Source organism: Tenrec ecaudatus, chromosome 2 (genome assembly GCF_050624435.1).
Source record: "Tenrec ecaudatus isolate mTenEca1 chromosome 2, mTenEca1.hap1, whole genome shotgun sequence".
NCBI classification, from domain to species: Eukaryota; Metazoa; Chordata; class Mammalia; order Afrosoricida; family Tenrecidae; genus Tenrec; species Tenrec ecaudatus.
The window spans coordinates 146,705,410-146,719,286 of NC_134531.1; the positions used below are offsets into that span (position 1 = coordinate 146,705,410).

The following is a 13,877-nucleotide window of genomic DNA, read 5'->3' on the forward strand; positions in this document are numbered from 1 at the left end:
ACTTTGGGAACAACTAGTCTAGAAGATGAAACCTAAGTCCCATCCTGAACTTGGTCACAGAAGGTTGTGAAACTTGAGGCGAGAAGGATAAATTATAAATGCTCGTGAATGCTAGGTCAAAGATTTTATCCAGTAGACAGCAGAGGACCAACACAGGATTTTAAGGGAAATGCCGATGTTACCAATTTTGGCAGATGTGTGAAGAATGAGTTAGGACACTGGAAAAAGGCAGTCAGGGCAGTTAGCTGTTACTGCAACAGTCCAAGCAAGATACTGTACGATCTGAATGAGGGCAACGGTAAAAATCTACTGTCAGTCTAAAAACGCAAATGGAGAATATGGGATTCTTATAAAGAAAAAGTTATACTCTAATCAGAATTCCCAGGTTATAACACTCAAAAAGGCAAAAGAAAAGGCCAATTAAAGGCTGGAATTAAGGAACTGAATCACAATGATGTCCAAGATTACTCAAGACTATAAATTCAGAAATAGATATTTCAGGTTTAGCATCAAGTAAGAGACCGTCCTCATGACCAGACTAATACTCAGCAAGTCTTTTCTTCCTCCCGGGCATAATATGCTAGCCAAACAACAAACGCTACTCACCTTACATGCCCCTACAATGCAGGGTCATCTCACACTGCCAGTGAGATGTAAAAAACACAACTCTCACATTTAAAACCAAAATGTAAAACACTGTAAGAATCCCACTTTACCCAAACATGTAAAATTACACAATACTTCTAAGAAACCTACTTCTATAAAATAAATCTTCTGGAGATAATGTCCTACCATGAACTAATTCACATCCCAAACTTTTACAATGAAGTTTTTTTGTGTGGCATACAAGCTATCTACAAGCACTTTGGGTAATACACAAGGAAAAGAACTTTTTCTACCACTTTTCTAGAATTGCTTAATAAGTTATGCTAATTAAAGCCTTTCTTTTAATTTCTTTTTTTTTTTTTAGCTCAAAGACAAAAGATAGTGAAAAGCTTTCTTTTTTCTCTAAAAGGTCTTTTAACAAAAAGGGCTCAAACAAAGATTAGTGTGGTGATGTGAAGTCCAAGAGCAATGTGCTATTAGGCATGCTAGAAAAGCTAGCGTTCCTGTCTAAAGACCTAAGGATATTCTCGCTAAGGATAAAATTGTCCAGTAGTGAGTAGCAATAATGCTCTTCATTCTATAAGGACACACACTGAAGGTTTTAGTTTGTTCTCAGCCCAATTCTTTTATGTCCCAACAACAAACACTCAAATTGAGAATCCTCTTAAACAAGTTAAATGGAAAACATGAACTCATAGAGAATATTTATTTGTGATATATATACATGATTTTTTCCCTGAGAATGAAAAATCTGAATCTATCTCCTTTCCAGAAAAATTAAGATAAACTAGTCATGAGCAGGGTGCCACTCCAAAACCATTTCTAAAATTTACACATTTTGCTTCCTGCAAATCAGTCACAAAACGAGTCATCCTAGGATGGAGGTCAAATTCCATGCCAAGTAATAGATCTCCAAACTTGAAGTAATGGTCCATTGACTATTCAACTCAAAGACTAAATTCCAGAATGACCCTCCTCCCTGAGCTCCCCCACTTTTAAAGTCATTCTTCTCCTTGTAGCTCATTGTAATGGAATGTGACCTGTACTCAGGGCTTTCCCATTTCTTCTTTACTGTGTAGAAGAGAGTCTGAAGCAGACCCAGTCCCTCATAAGGGTAATTGTGGAAAAAGTGAAATGTAGGTGTTAATCACACAATAACAATTAGAACAGCAAGATTTTTTCTTGGTTTTTTTTTTGTGTGTGTGTGTGTGTGTGTGTGTAGAACAACAAGATTTAACAATTGGTTCGTTAGATTTCTCATGTACACATTGATCTCCTTTAGAACACACATAATACATAAATGACAATTTAATCTTTATGTTTTACAAATGATGTATGATTTGTATGTCTCCAAATAAATTGGGTAAGGAAAAGGAGGTTAAAAATTCAACTTAAATAAGGCACAAAATTCTTATAAACATCTTTCCATGACAAATCATATTTTTATCCCTGGAGTTACAACTAAGTACCCAATGTAGAGAGATGAACAGAGAAGCATTTAAGAAATGAATTTCAAAGTCTAAAATTAAACACTTAAATCTATCTGGGGTTCAGTTTCTCATTTGTAAAAAAAGAAAGTATATGACTGGATGATTTTTAAAGTGACTTCCATGTTACCTTAGCCCAAGTTTTAAAATGAACAATTTCTATGATTCAATTCAGACAACCAAGCTATAAACCCCGTAAGAATATAGTTTACTTACATTCTTCCTACACCTTCATACATGTGAGTCTCATCGACCAAGGTCATAATCTCTGTGTCTGTAAGATGCGCATGCTTTTTCGTTCTGCTTAGCTGCTCAATCTGTATGTCTGCAAGCTTCACCTTCTGTTGGGTGTCAATAACTTTGGCTTGAAGCTCTGTAAAGGCCTAATAAAAACAAGTCCTTGAGTTGCTAAGTAAAATATTTTACAAGAAATATTAACATAAAATTCAAAGACATTAAAAGAAAACATGCTAATCCTTGACAAAACTGTGACATTTGCCAAAGCAAACATCGATAAAAGTATAACCACAAATGATCACGGTTCTATAATAAATATGGAATTTATTGATTGTGGTAATACTTGTACAACTCTTGATATGATACTGAATTGCATATGTGGATTATGTCCCCAAAAAACTGTTTGAATATAGAATTTACACTACCCTCAGAAGATGCACTCTATATGAACAAGAAATACAATTAAATAACATCCATATGGGAAAGCAAGCATCTAAAGAACAAAGTGCAAACGTTAAAGGGTAAAATAGATTCAAACAACCCTATGTAACAACGCTTCTAGATTATGCTTCTCAGTTTTAAAACATTTTCCCACATTAATTTGACTATTAAATAAGAATATACAAGGGGGCTTCAATAGGTTCATGGAAAAATTATCTTTTATTTCAATTTTCCAAAAGATTTTCTAAAGGCCCTTCACATAGTTAACATATCGTTTACTCCTCTCAAGACCCCTGCATGTAGTCGTCGTCGTTGAGGTGGTACTGAGTCAGCTCCGACACAGAGCGACCCTATGCACAACCGAACAAAACACTGCCTGGTCCTGCACCACCCTCACAAGTGCTCCCTCACAAATGCTGAGCCTACTGCCGCAGCCAGTGTCAGCCCAGCTCACTGAGGGCCTTCCTCCCTCGCAACACGTCCACATATGTACGATGGCCTTTTGCCATCCTTGCCTCTACGGTGCATTCGGACAGTACTTCTTCCAAGAGAGATGTGTGGGTCTCTTGGCAGTCAGTCCATGGTACTTTCAATATTCTTCTCCAGTCTGCATCGATTCTTCTTCAGTCATCCTTATTCAATATCCAACTTTCACATGCATATGAGGCGATGGAAAATACCATGGCTTGGATCAGGCACACCTTAGCCCTCCAAGTAACATCCTTGCTTTTTAATACTTTTTTTTTTGTAACACTTTAAAGAGGTCGTGTGCAACAGATTTACCCAGTCCAATGTGTCGTTTGATCTCTGACTGCTGCATCCCTGAACATTAATTGTGGATCCAAACAAGATAGAAGATCCTTGACAATTTCAATCTTTTCTCTGTTTCTCATTCTGTTACCTATTGTGAGGATTTGGGTCTTTACACTGAGTTGCAGTCCTTAAGAAGACTGCCATCCTTGATGGTCATCAGTATGTGCCTCAAGTCCTCATGACTTCCAAGCAAGGTTATGCCATCTGTGTAACTCAGGTTAAGAAGCCTCCCTCGAATCCTGATGCCACATTCTTCTTCATATAACCCAGTTTCTCTGATGATTTACTCAGCATAGGTATTGAATAAGTAAAGTAAGAGGACACAACCCTAATGCACACCCTATATGCAAACCCTGTATGTTAGGAATAGCAGTTTCTTCATCCACAATTTACAAATTAAGTAAAATTATTACGAGATTGCGTGCACAGGGCTGCTTAACTATTAGGTAGAAAAGCAGGGATTCAAATCTATTTATTCTGATCCCTCTTTCAAGTCTCTTCCATACTACTGTCTACTGCATTATTTAGAATATGAATTTTTAAAAACATCAGAAAAAGAGGAGGGAGTGGAATGCACCGACAAGAATTTCATGGTGATCTTCATACACACATAACAAGTCAAATTTTAGCCTGGGTCCGTTTACTTGGCTGGAAGATAAATTCAGTTCTTGGATACTACTGTGGAAGTGCCTGGAATGACTTTCACATGCTGTCAAACGAATGCCCTACGAATAACATCCGTGACTGCAATACATGGCCAACGCTACTGGCCAACGCTACTAACCCACGTCTTCTGACCTTGTTCTCACCTACTAGCAAGGTCTCAAAAGATTTATTTTGGGGGAGAGAAGGCGCCCAAAATTTTCTTGTAGTCTCCATCAAAAAAGAGAAGTTGTCTACGTGGTTTTTAGCAGTAAATTAAAATATTAGAAGGTTTAAGTCCATTTGCTGTTTTTTTTTAAGCAAGGAATTCAAATAATACTGAGAAAATTCATTCACACTTGTACTCCTTTGTTCGCTTTCAGTAAACTGTTAAATAAAATCTGAATTTTTAACAGGAAGATATATATATTACCATTTTGAAATCCACAAATTGATATAGTGTTTTGAAATGGAAAATTCTGGCTATCACCTGATTGTTCTGCATACAGCTTGGTAAGGATGTTAGCATATTGTTAAAGCTTTTACAACATTAGAGAACACTACTTGAAGACTAAATTTAGAGATTTCAAGAAAAAATGGCAGATACAGACAAATATGTACATAAAATCCTCAGAGGTAACAAACCGCTTCATTTACTAGGATCAAAAGCTATTTCAGCTATCCTTATGCAAAAGCTGACCAGAGGGCAGCCTTAAGATATAACATATTTGACCATCTAAACTCATGGCCAAAAAGTGTAAAGATGAAGAACCACAACCTCCCAACAGTCTTTTCTGAACTCAATTTCCTTCACACCTACACATTTAAACGAGGATAATTCAAGGTCCTTTAGAATCCCTCCCCACCCCACCCTCACCCGCGCAGGTGCATATGGCTTGAGGTAGGTAGTAATGTTAGAATCCTGACCAATCTTGAGACAAGGAAATCTGAGCCAACACACTTTTACACCTTGGAACCCAGATAACCAATTCCTTCTCGTGCACATTTCACTTGCAAAACTTTACGCGCGCGCGCGCGCGTGCGCGTGTGTGTGTGTGTGTGCGCGCGCGCGCGTGAAGTCATTCCCCAAATGTGTGTGTGTGTGCGCGCGCGCGCGCGCGAAGTCATTCCCCAAAAAGGGGGCTGCTTTGGTGCTGCGGTAGTTAGGTACTTGGGTCCGTGGAACCAGGGGAGAACGTGGCAGTCTGCTTCTGTAAAGCTGTCTGTCCACTGAGAAACCCTGTGGAGCAAACAGTCTACTCTGTCCTGCAGGGTGGCTGTGAGTCGAATAGTCCCCTAGACAGCGTAGGGTTGGGGGGGAGGGAGGGGAAGCGGGGGGGAAGGGTGTCAAAGCCCTAAGGTGCACATTTCTATGAACTTATCTAACTTCCTGGACGGTGGAAACTGACCTTCCGAGCTACGCTCTCAAATAAAGGGCCTAGCGTTTGGACCAGCGTTTTGCAAGCCACGAAGGGCAGGATTACAGGTGCTGCAGCTCGCGGAGGCGTCCCTAAAGGACTCCCAATTTGAAACGCTCCCTTCGTCCCTGGACGCTCCCAGCGCAACCGAGCAGCTCTGGAGCTCACAAGGAGGGGCCGGGGCCGCGTCCACGGACTTAAAAGGACCCCGCCCTACGGGCTCCAAGCCAGCAGGAGCCGCTCGCTCCCCACCCAAACCTAAGGAGACCCAGTCCCGCTTTAGGAGCTAGGAAAACATTTCCCAGTCCCCTGAAGCCTCTTTCCTTTGTGGGAGTAAGGACCTAATCAATATTCTTGTCCACAGTCCTCTCGGCTTCGAAAAAGACGCCTCTGGCCTTCTCAACACCCTCTTTTACCTTCTTCAACTCCAGATCCACGGGAGCCGCCATCTTGGCCCGCGCTGTGCGCATGCGCAGTAGGAGGGGCCGGAAAGGCGGAGGGTGGGGGAAGGGTGCGTTCTGCTCAACCAGGTTGTCCGCCCTCGTGCGCCTGCGCATGCGCGCAGCCCTGCGCTGCGCCGCCCGGGGTTTCCACGTGTTCCGGACGCTGCCAATGGATGGTGGTCTCTGTGGGTGATTTCAAGCAATTTGACCATGGGGTGGTCTGTGCAGCTGAACTGGGATGTATGTAGGTCGCGCCAAGCCTTCCGTTGTTCAGCCCTTCAGCTAGTCCGTGTGTAATACAGAGACAGTAACTGGATTAAGGGTTCCTTGGGGGGTGGCAGGGGAGGGAAATAGAGTTTAATAACGATGAATGACTACAAGAACGCAGAAAATGTCCTAAAATTTATTGTGATGATTGTACAAGTCTTCTTACTATGATTGAACTATTGTACGATTTGTGAATCATATGCCAATAAAACTTTTTTTAAAAAAGAAAAAGATTCAATCCCTAGCCTCAGTCATGCCCATAATCTCCAGAAGAGTTGAAATGCATTTACAAATAACGAATTTCTGCTGGGTGCACTCTGAAATATCATCTTTCAGGGATGGGGGACCTTTTATCTCTGCCAGGGGTCATTTGAATATTGATAACGTCATTTGAGGACCATATTGGCCAAAACAATTAATGCAGCCCTACCTAATGGGGTGGCGAGGACTGCTGCTCTTTGGTGAGGCTTATGATGCTAGCTGGGTTTCAGGATTTCTTGGGCCTTATAAGGCCCATGGGTCAGACATTCCCCACCCTTGTTCTAGACACAGTGGTTTTCAAGCGAAACTCAGTATGTTTGTTTAAAAATACATGTTCTCTGGACCTTACAAGCTTTTAAAACCTCAAGCACTAAGTACATAATGAATTAGTAGACTAGAAACACTGAACATGATACTAGGCCAATTAACTGAGATGTCCCATGGAGTCAGTACTCCAAATGTCTGAACTATAGGACAAAATAGAACGTCCCCTGTGAGTGTCCAAATCTGCGATTCTTTATAGGAGTAGAAATCATCATCTTTTCCCACCAGATCAGCTGGTGGTTATGAAGTGCTACTGCTTGTTTTAAACCCACCAAACCAAATCCATTGCCATCATCAACTTCAACACATTGACACCCAGAGAGAATTCAGACAGGGTAGAACTGCCCTCATAGAATTGCCAAGGCTATAAATCTTTGACTCTCATATCGTTCTGTCACAGAGCAACTGGTGAGTTTGAATACGGAACCTTTTGGTTTTCAGTCAAATGCTTTAACCACTGGGCCATTAATGAAAATTATTACATTATATTAATCAATCAGCTGTTCAATCCAAATTTTAATTTGTGTGCTTTTCCCATCACTATAAACCAAATCTTTTTTTATTCTGAAGATTATTCAAAAACAGGTATAACAGTACATCCAACAGGGATGCCAGAAATTCAGGCTATATTCAGAAGAGGACAGGGAGCAATGAGCATCATTGCTGATGTCAGATGGACCTTGACTGGAAGGAGAGACTATAAGGAAGATATTTATTTGTGTTTTATTAGCTATACAAAAAATTTCAACTATGGGAAGCAGAAAGGTTATTTACTAGGTTGTCCCCCGATATTGTATGCCAAATGTAAGGTGCTGCTTGCTAACACAGTCAATGACTTGGAGGTCAGCTGCTTACAGGTTATCTCCCTGAGGGTGATCAGCCATCTAGAGCAATCAGACCCTGCAGTCTGTCCCACCCTAAATAGGGCCCGTTCCCTTCTGTAAGGAAAATGGATTGTTTCCTTGAAGGAGAACCCAAAGATAAGGTCAAGCCAACTCAGAGAGGACCACGGTTAGGCTGCCATCTTGAATCTAGAGTTCGCCCATCTTGTCACATGTTACCCCTAGTGCCTCCCCTTCCTTTTGTGTATACACCCTGTTAGAGCTCTCTGGAGCTAGCATTACACCTCAGTCCTCGGCCCCACACGAGAAAGAATTCACGCCGAAGCCTGGCTCGTGATCCAAGTGAGTTTTATGAGAGTTAGAAGTTTCAGGTTTACACGGCACCCATAGGACTTCTCCCGACCACGCAGCCTGGCAGAAAGTGCTCAGCGTCACACAGAAAAAGTCTATCTCTGGACTCTGGGCTCCTGCCTTTTCAAGGATTCCACAGGGAGGCATGGTGGACGACCCCTGATCGACCCCATTGGCTGAATTGAATTCACCTAGCCTAGGTGGGCCAATCCGGTGGCCTAGGTGGGCCAATCCAGATTTAGCGCCCACCTGTGGGAAACCTGAACCTCTGACCATGTGCAGTGCACCACTCCTTGTTCCCGTGCTTGGCTCTCTGGGCATGCGTTAATGGACATTTTTTAACCCTGCGCTAGCCTGCCTAACAACCCCTGGCTTGTCCCCTTCCCGTCGCATGTATGCCAATTTACAGCCCACCTTCCTGTTACACATGTGGTTCCCTGTAATTAGGGGGCTTGCATGCCCCCCAAGTGTATATAAGCCTTGGTTTGAAATATATTTGCTCTCTCTGCATGAATCTGGCTGCTGAGATCATTACTGTCCAGGAAGTGAGCAATTGCATGCTTTATCTTCTCTGATGTCTCTTTAATTGTACCCCTCAATTACACAACGGCCCCTTGGACGCATTCAGTTGTGGAGACTGGTGCCCCACATTCAACTCTGTGGACCTTTACAATGCATGGAAAATATTGTGAAGGATTGGCACTCCAGACACTTAATTGTGCTCATGAGGTACATGTTCATAGACCAAGAGGCAACCATGTGAACAAAACAGAGTATTTCATGGTTTGCTATCAGGAAAGATATTGTCAGAGTTGTATCCTTTCACCATATTTATTCAAGATGATGCAGCACAAATAATCTGAGAAGCTGGACTGTATGGAAAGCACACAGTCAGGATCTGGGAAGACTCATGAACAACTTATAGAATGCAGCTACAACCTGCTTGCTGAAAGTGAAGAGAACTTGAAGTGCTATGTGATAGAGATCAAAGATGACAGCCTTTAGAATAGATTACAGCTCAACATAAAACAAAAATTCTACACAACAATAATTTATGAATTACGAAGTGTTCATGATGTAGGGGGGGTGGAAAGGGAGGGGAAAAATGAGCAGCCGATATTTGATGGCAACAAATGTACATATGTGCTTGACACAATGGATTGTGATAAGAATTGTACGAGCCCCCAATAAAATGATTTTTTTTTTAATTCTCAGAACTGAGCCAATAAACAGCATCATCATAAACGTTGTGGAATTTATTGCTTAAGGAATTATTTTTAAGTGTTATTATTTCCTTTAACTCTTTATGGAGAATAGGGTCAAGCTTTACAGAGGAAACTAGTTTCCTTTTGCCATTAAAATATTCATACCCATTTTATTTCATATTATTGTTTGCATTCCCCACAATGTAACCTCACTTACCCCACTTTCTTCCTATAATTCCGGTTTCCTTTCCTCCTTTTTTCCTAACCCTTGCTGTCCTCAAAAGTTTGTCCTTGGAGAGGAAAGTAAAAGGAAATAGAGGAAAGAACTAGGAGGCAAAGGGCATTTATAAAGGTCTAAATACAGGTATGTACATATGTAAATATATTTATGTATGATGATGGGGAAATAGATATATGTGCATATATTTATAGGTTTAGTATTAAGATAACAGATGGACATTGGGCCTCCATTCAAGTACTCCCTCAATGCAAGAACACTTTGTTCTATTAAACTGGCATTCTGTGATGCTCACCTTCCCAACATGATCACTGAAGACAAAGCGGGTGCATAAGCAAATATGGTGAAGAAAACTGATGGTGCCCAGCTATCAAAAGATGTAGCATCTGGGGTTTTAAAGGCTTGAAGATAAACAAACAGCCATCTAAATGAGAAGCAACAAAACCCGCATGGAAGAAGTACACCAGCCTGTGTGATCATGAGGTGCTGATGGAATCAGGTATCTGACATCAAAGAAAAAAAAATCATATCATTGTGAATGAGAGGGAGTGCTGAGTAGAGACCCAAAGCCCATCTGTAGGCAACTGGACATCCCCTTACAGAAGGGTCACGGGGAGGAGACGAGCCAATCAGGGTACAGTGTAGCAACGATGAAACATACAACTTTCCTCTAGTCCCTAAGTGCTTCCTCCCACCCCACTATCACGATCCTAATTCTACCTTACAAACATGGCTAGACCAGAGGATGCACACTGGTACAGATAGGAACTGGAAACACAGGAATCCTGGACAGATGATCCCTTCAGGACCAGTAGTGAGAGTGGCGATACTGGGAGGGTAGAAGAAGGGTGGGGTAGAAAGGGGGAACCGATTACAAGGATCAACATATAACCCCCTCCCTGGGGGACAGACAACAGAAAAGTGGGTGAAGGGAGACATTAGACAATGTAAGATATGAAAAATAATAATAATTTATAAATTATCAAGGGTTCATGAGGGAGAGAGGTCATGGAGGGAGGGAAAAAATGAAAAGCTGATACCAAGGGCTCAAGTAGAAAGCAAATATTTTGAGAATGATGATGGCAACAAATGTGCAAATGTGCTTGACACAACGGACGTATGTATGGATTGTGATAAGAGCTGTATGAGCCCCCAGTAAAATGCTGGAAGAAAAAAAAGTTTGTCATTGGGCAAATGCTAAATTTTGATCTCAGTGGTTGTACTCTACGGAGTGCATACCTCCCTAGTATTATAGTAGTGCTTTATCGACTAGGTAAAGGCATTTGCTCCCTCTGCCTCCCCCCCCCCCACTGGCCAACTGCACCCCCACCACCACTACCCCACTGCCTTTTTTAAGCCTGGTGCAACCAAGGAGAGTGTCGCAAAGAAGCAAAAGGTCCCCACTCTCCCACGGACCATTGAGAAAAAGCGAAGGAATTTTGCAGAACAAAAGATCAAGCACCTGAGAAAGGAATTTGCAGACAACTTCTATGCACCTGGGAGCCCAAGCTGGTGTCTGTTCTCAGGATCTCGGGTATCAACGGTGTGAGCCCAAAGGTTCCGAAAGAGCTGCAGCTTCTCTGCCTTCGCCAGATTGTCACTAGCACCTGTGTTAAGCTTAAGCAGGCTTCAGTGAACAGGCTGAGGACTGTGGAGCCGGACATTGCCTGGGGCGCCCAAACCTTCAGCAAGCGTGGTGATGGCAAACTCAGTAAGATTCTGCCCTGACAGACAACACTCTGACTGTATGAGCTCTTGGTAAATGCGACATCATCTGCATGGAGGATCTGGTTCATGAGATCTGTGCTGTTGGGAAACTGTTTCAAGGAAGCTCATAACTTCCTGTGGTCCCTCCAATGATCTTCTCTAGGAGGTGGGATGAAGAAAAAGACTATGCATTTTGTAGAAAGTAGAGATGCTGGCAACAAGGAAGGCCAGATCAACTGGCTTATTAGAAGAATGAACTAAGGTGTCTGCATTAATTTTGTAATCTGGTCAGTTAATAAAACAGTTACCACTTTCAAATGTGGGGGTGGGGGTAGGGCAATCAGGAAAGGTGTGTATCAGGGTTGTCTCCTCTCACCTTACTTATTCAATCTGTGTGCCGAGCAAATCATCAGAGAGCTGGATTCTCTGAAGAAGAATCCAGTATAAGGATTGGAGGACGGCGGCTTAACAACCTGCCATCAGGAGATGACACAACCTTGCTTGCTGAGAGTGAGGAGGACTTGAAGCACTTGCTGATGAAGATCAAGGATTGCAGCCTTCAGTATGGATTGCAACTCAATGTAAAGAAAACAAAATCCTCACAAGTGGATCAACGGATAACATCGTGATAAATGGAGAAAAGATGGAAGTTGTCAAGAATTTTGTCTTGCTTGGATCCACAGTTAATGTTCATGGAAGCAGCAGTCAAAAAAATCAAACGATGAAAGAAAGAAATCAAGCAAAGCATTACATTGACTAAATCTGGTGTACAAGGTCTCTTTAACCAAAAAAATACCCAAACTCACTGCCACCAAGTCTGTGCCAACTCGTAGCAACCCTATAGGACAGGGAAGAACTGCCCCTGTAACTGTAACTTTTCAGGAGTTGAAAGCCCTGTCTTTCTCCCTTGGAGCAACCAGTGGTTTTGAACTACTGACCTTCCAGATTTCAGGCCAACACATAACCACTGAACCACCGGGGCCCCTCAAACCTCTTTAGAGCATAAAAACTCAAGGATGCTACTTTGAGGACTAATGTGTGCCTGACCAAAGTCATGGTATTTTCTATTGCCTCATATGCATGTGAAAGTTGGATATTGAATAAGGATGACTGAGGAGAATCCGTGTGTTTGAATTATGGTGCATGGCCCGCCAAAAAAAGAACCAATCAATCTGTCTTGGACGAAGTACAGTTAGAGTGCTCCTTAGAGGCAAGGATGACAAAGCTTCATCTTACATACTTTGGACATGTTGTCAGGAGAGATCAGTCCTGGAGAAAGACATTGTGGCAGTTATATTATCTGGTGTCAAGGGGTAGAGTCTTGCAAATGGGTGGAGTCTAGCCTGTCAATCAGGTCACAGCTTGTGGGGGGAGGTCAGATGTTCACAGGCATCCTCCCTGAGGGCCATCAGTTGCCAGACTGCAGTAGGCCCCACTCCCTGCTGTTAAGGACAATGGACGCCTGCAGTCATCTATTTGGTCCCTGTAGGTGGTTTGCATCCTACTGATAATGGATCCTATGGAGACCCAGAGAACAGGTAAAAGTTAAACTGCCATCCTAAATCTAGGATCCACCCATCTTGTCACCTGTACATCCCCAATCCCTCCTCTTCCTATTGTGTGTATGTTCCTAGACCACCCCCTCCCATCACTGTATTACCTATAGCCCCTTCCTGTGATGTATGTCCTCACCTGTAATTAGGGGCCTTGCATGTCCCCAGAGAATATAAAAAGCCTGGACTAGCATTAAAATCTCTCTCTCCCTCCACGTGGACCACCGAGCAGGGCTGAGGTGAGCATGCTACCATGAATTGTGACTGACTCCATTTATTTCAATATTCTCTTCTATCTCTCATGCTCTCTAAAACTTTACTATGATCTTTACTTATTATCGCTGTACAATTGCGCCTACCGGACCCGTAATGATGTGTTAGGGGCTGGCTTCCCCTGGCAACAGCTTGATGACCTTATTTGGAGGCACCACAGAGATAAATAGCTCACTAAAGGCCAGATACATGCAGACTTTCTGCTTTGTCTTCCTGTTGATGAGACACATGAAGCTACACTAGCGTCCTGGAGCTGGAGGAGCCACGTGGAGACCCCTGCCAGCATTGAAATGCTTCCACTGCCACTGGACCCACAGACTTTCTGCCCACTAGCCTGGAATCTTCCTGCATTCGGCATCATTGCATTTGTTGTGTGAGTCTGAAGAGGAATTTATAGATTAGTTTTGGACATATGGACTAATATAGGACTTATGGACTTGGACTGGACTGGCCTGAGTTGTTTTTTCAATATGCAATTGCTCTTTGATATAAAGTTCTCTTACCCACATATGAGTGTCTCTTGACTTGTTTCTCTAGTCAACGCAGACAAACACAGACATTGTTCATGGTACAGTAGAACCACAGTGGAAAAGAAGACCCTTTTGAAAATAGATCGGTACAGTGGCTTCAACAATGGGATCAAGCATAGGAACAATTATGGAGATGGCACAGAACTGGGCAATGTCCCATTCTGCTGTGCACAGGGACTCTGCGGGTCAGAATCAACTGAACACCTTTTTTTTTTTTTTTTGCTGAAAATTGAGCCATG

General features: G+C 42.5%; 1 protein-coding gene across 1 annotated transcript in view; it reads right to left on the minus strand.

Annotated features, from left to right (window-relative positions):
- The window catches only part of PFDN1 (prefoldin subunit 1), a 71,390-nt gene extending 65,231 nt beyond the window's left edge, over positions 1 to 6,159 (minus strand). The window contains exons 1-2 of the mRNA XM_075541652.1: positions 6,061 to 6,159; positions 2,310 to 2,476 (exon numbers count right to left, since the gene is read on the minus strand). Of these exons, the coding sequence (XP_075397767.1) occupies positions 2,310 to 2,476; positions 6,061 to 6,114 (221 nt within the window). The 5' untranslated portion in view covers positions 6,115 to 6,159. The remainder of the gene's footprint in view (positions 1 to 2,309; positions 2,477 to 6,060) is intronic.
- Between the last annotated feature and the right edge of the window lie 7,718 nt (positions 6,160 to 13,877).